General features: G+C 30.9%; 1 protein-coding gene across 2 annotated transcripts; it reads right to left on the reverse strand.

The window, feature by feature from the left end:
* Positions 1-586: 586 nt before the first annotated feature.
* Positions 587-2,300, reverse strand: LOC114247773 (uncharacterized). 2 transcript variants are annotated; one of them, XR_016325372.1, is made up of 2 exons: positions 1,385-2,300; positions 587-814 (listed from the first exon to the last, which is right to left on the reverse strand). XR_016325372.1 is itself a non-coding variant. In XM_028180807.2 (2 exons), exons 1-2 carry the CDS (start codon positions 1,348-1,350, stop codon positions 681-683), a joined length of 333 nt encoding a protein of 110 aa, XP_028036608.2. In that variant the 5' UTR covers positions 1,351-1,356; the 3' UTR covers positions 587-680. The 2 variants fall into 2 exon arrangements, 1 of the variants encoding a protein (XP_028036608.2); XM_028180807.2 differs by lacking the exon at positions 1,385-2,300 and adding an exon at positions 1,152-1,356.
* Between the last annotated feature and the right edge of the window lie 1,275 nt (positions 2,301-3,575).

Consider the following 3,575-nt stretch of genomic DNA (forward strand, 5'->3'; position numbering starts at 1 on the left):
CGCTATTCCAGATACGCTCGGAAAGGTAGGTGAGGTCACGGGCTCAACCTGGGAGAATTTGCTAACACTAGCCCTAGCAAGAGCAATGTTTCGCAGAACCCACGACCAGATCGGAATCGCTAACTACTGAGAAGATCCAGCTCAGAGAAACTCAGTGGGTTGTGTTTATGAGTTGCGGGCTCTCAAGACGTCCTAGCGCCAGTAATTACTCACATTATAATTTTTGCAGGTTTGATATTTATTTCACGATGTTATTACTTCACCGTGGAAGTAGGTAATTCCTGAACATTTGCTAAGTAAGTATTTCATTACTAAAATTGGTTCCTGAATCCCGCAGGGATTCGAACATCGGCTCAGTCGCATCGCACGATACGCATGTACCTACCGGGAGTCTTATCCCTTAGGCCACGATGACTAATGTACATATGTATAAGGGCTTCAACAACAACGGAACATCCATCTAAAACGAGATGGTCCGTAAACGCATTCGTCTAGATTTTCGAGTCTAGATCAAAAAACTGATACCCGAAAAACTATATTCGAGGGTATTTTACTGAGAATCGGTTTTTCTAAAAATAAACCATAATCTATCTCTGGAAACTGTTTATTAAAATTGAAATAAAAGTAGCTTTAATGTCAAAACGAAATGATTAAGGTTAATGCTTGAGAATAATGTTTGTTTATGGCACAGTATCAGATTTGTTTTCATCCAGTGCTTTGACTTCATCGGCGAGTTGCTTTAGTTGTTCTATATTAAAAAAAAGCTCGGCATGGTACATTGCTGCAGTTTCGACTTCTATTTCCGCTGATGTAACTGAAATAATTTTTACTAACAATGACGTGTGACAGAATTAAATTATACAAAATGAATGAATCATAAGGGCAACAATACTTAAATAGTTCGTATCCAAGAAAAGAAATACTATTAAAATTATATTAGGTCTATTTTACTTTTGAGGTATTTTGATTGATTTGATTAGAAAAATACTATTAAGAAACTATAAAAAACAATATGTAATATTAAATAAAATGTGTAATAAATATTAAATGCGAATGAGCAAATTTCTTACTATTACTCAAAAATAAAAATAATTTCTTCTACACTACACTAGACACCAAATAATAGGTATATAGTATTTTTACAAACTAACGTCTTAAGTTCTTCAACATTTCAACGCTCTTCTTTAATTTTGCCATATCGTTATCAATTTCATCGTGCAATACATTATAGAAGTCGGAAGCATTGACATCCAAATCTTCCAATATCGTTATTTCCATGTTAAAATATGGGTTTTTGGTATGCTTGTAACACAATCTTAAATATAAATTTAATGTTATCCTATTGTACATTAACTATTAAATGCTAATTAGTTGTATATCTTACCCACGTAAGTGATTTGAAAATTACTGTTTCGCGCCATTTTTAAGACAGATAATGTACAGGCTGCTCGGCAACTGTGTTGGAAGGTCGTGATACTGTCCACGTTATAATTGTCTATGATGTACCATGACATGGGGTAAATTGGGATCCTGGGGTAAATTGGGACAAACCTGCGGAAGATTCTCAAAGTACCTGTAGCACGGAATCTACCTAATTTTGTTTATGTTAATATTTATCAATGTATAGAAGAAAAACCAAGTTAACTATAGAAGTACTAAATTTGAGTTAAGTTGGTCCCAAAAATTCGTCAAATTAAATTGAAAATAGTGGTTGAAAAGTGCGTTTTAAAACAGCTTAAAGAACTTTTAAAAAAAGTAATATTATCGTTGTTTTTTCAATAAGATCACAGTTTATATAAGTTTTTAATACACCTGGAAATACCACAACAAACGGTAAGTTGCAATATTCTTATTTTATATACAATATTTCGACAAAATAAAAAATGTATTTTTTTTCCTTTCTTTTTGGGGAAAATTGGGACGTATGTGGGGTAATTTGGAACGAGACTGGAAAAATTAGGGACGAGGAAACACAAAATTGGAACGCCAAAAGACAAAATAGGGATGGCTTGTTAGGGTTGTCACTGATATCTTATAATAGATTTTTTAGCCTATACTATCACTCAATTGCGTGATGTAAAGAAGGTTAATGTGTTTATCAGTTAGTTTATGTAAGTACTATAGGTAAAAGAAAAGTATATATATAATTACATTTTTTCGCGACATTTACCTTGTAATATCTGCCCGGTCGTATGTCCTTTATAGCAATAAAATAAAATTAAAAATTAAAAAGAACTCAAACGAATCAAAAGTTTTGTTATTTCAGAATCTATTGACGCGTCGAATCATGAATTTTTTAACATTCACAACGCACACACAAATAAAAACAGGCCTCAGATTTTAAATGTAACATTAATTAAAAATCCGAGATATCTAGGTTCCAATTATGAGTGAGTAAATTAATTGAGTTTAGTTATTTAGCTTAGAAAGAATTTCTATTATTTTTGTTATTATAGGTAGTAATCAGATAAATCTGCTTTTTTATCTTATTCACCCGATATCGAATGTTGATTAAATAAAATTGTATTATTGCATTTCCAGTCCTTTTTTTTTCTATTTTTTATTCTATTTTATGATTTTGTTTCAGAGTTGTGATTTTTAAGGAAATTAAATAATAATTTTCTAAAAAATATAACATGCACATACTTTTTTTGATCATTGTATTGTTGATTATCATTCACGTCACATCGCTTCGGAATAGAAACCAGTTTAATTTACACTATGTTGTGTATTGTGCTTAAATTATGGATTGTATTCATCATTTCGGTCCATATAAATAATTGTATGGCACCTACCTACCTATATATCGCAGTACCGCGAACTGACGACCCCTACAAATATCCCAATTTAACCCTTACCCGTGCCAATTTACCCCGAATGCGGGGTAAATTGGGATGGCCATTATTTTTCCGATTATTTCTTTAAATTGAATAATTAAAAAACGTAACGGTTTTTATCACCTAGTTCAAGAGTCAACTTATTTTTTTGGTTGAGCAGTGACTATGTATTTAATTGGAACTATTTTAAAATTCAATCTGAAGTTCGATTTTATCCCTATTTACCCCATTTTACGGTACTACATTTGAATTTGAATTATATTCTTTTACTTTTGATGTGCGGTGTCATTCTGAATTATATTTTCTCATATACAAGTAAAAACAATATTTTCAACTATTATTTACGTTTATAATTAATTTCTATAGCCGCTAGTCCACCCTATCACTCTGCCCTATTTTGTATCTATTATTATTGATTGATATAATACTGTTCTCTAAATAGTTAATCTTTAAGAGATAAGCTATTAATAGGTATGTAGTACAATACGCTATTAATAGGTATGATATAGAGATAAGTTAATAATAGGTATGTAGTATATTAAGCATTAATAGAAATGTAGTGCAATAAATTATTTTGTTTTATTATTTGGTTATATCATTACATAGTGTGTACACACAACAAAATACTGTATTGTTTATCATATAGTCTTGTTTTATGAGGAATTAATTGAAATTTGACAATTATTACGTATGCTTACATTAGCAATGGGAAAATGTTAATAAAATAAAACAATGGAA

The sequence above is a fragment of the Bombyx mandarina genome, chromosome 25 (assembly GCF_030267445.1).
Source record: "Bombyx mandarina strain Sakado chromosome 25, ASM3026744v2".
In the NCBI taxonomy this organism is placed as follows: domain Eukaryota; kingdom Metazoa; phylum Arthropoda; class Insecta; order Lepidoptera; family Bombycidae; genus Bombyx; species Bombyx mandarina.

What these genes read in the sequence shown, in the direction of transcription:
- LOC114247773 (XM_028180807.2), bottom strand. Translation starts at nt 1,350, where the DNA reads ATGTACAATAGGATAACATTAAATTTATATTTAAGATTGTGTTACAAG. An exon ending in AATGTTGAAGAACTTAAGAC is followed by an intron (nt 815 to 1,151) that starts GTTAGTTTGTAA and finishes AAATTATTTCAG; the next exon opens with TTACATCAGCGGAAATAGAA.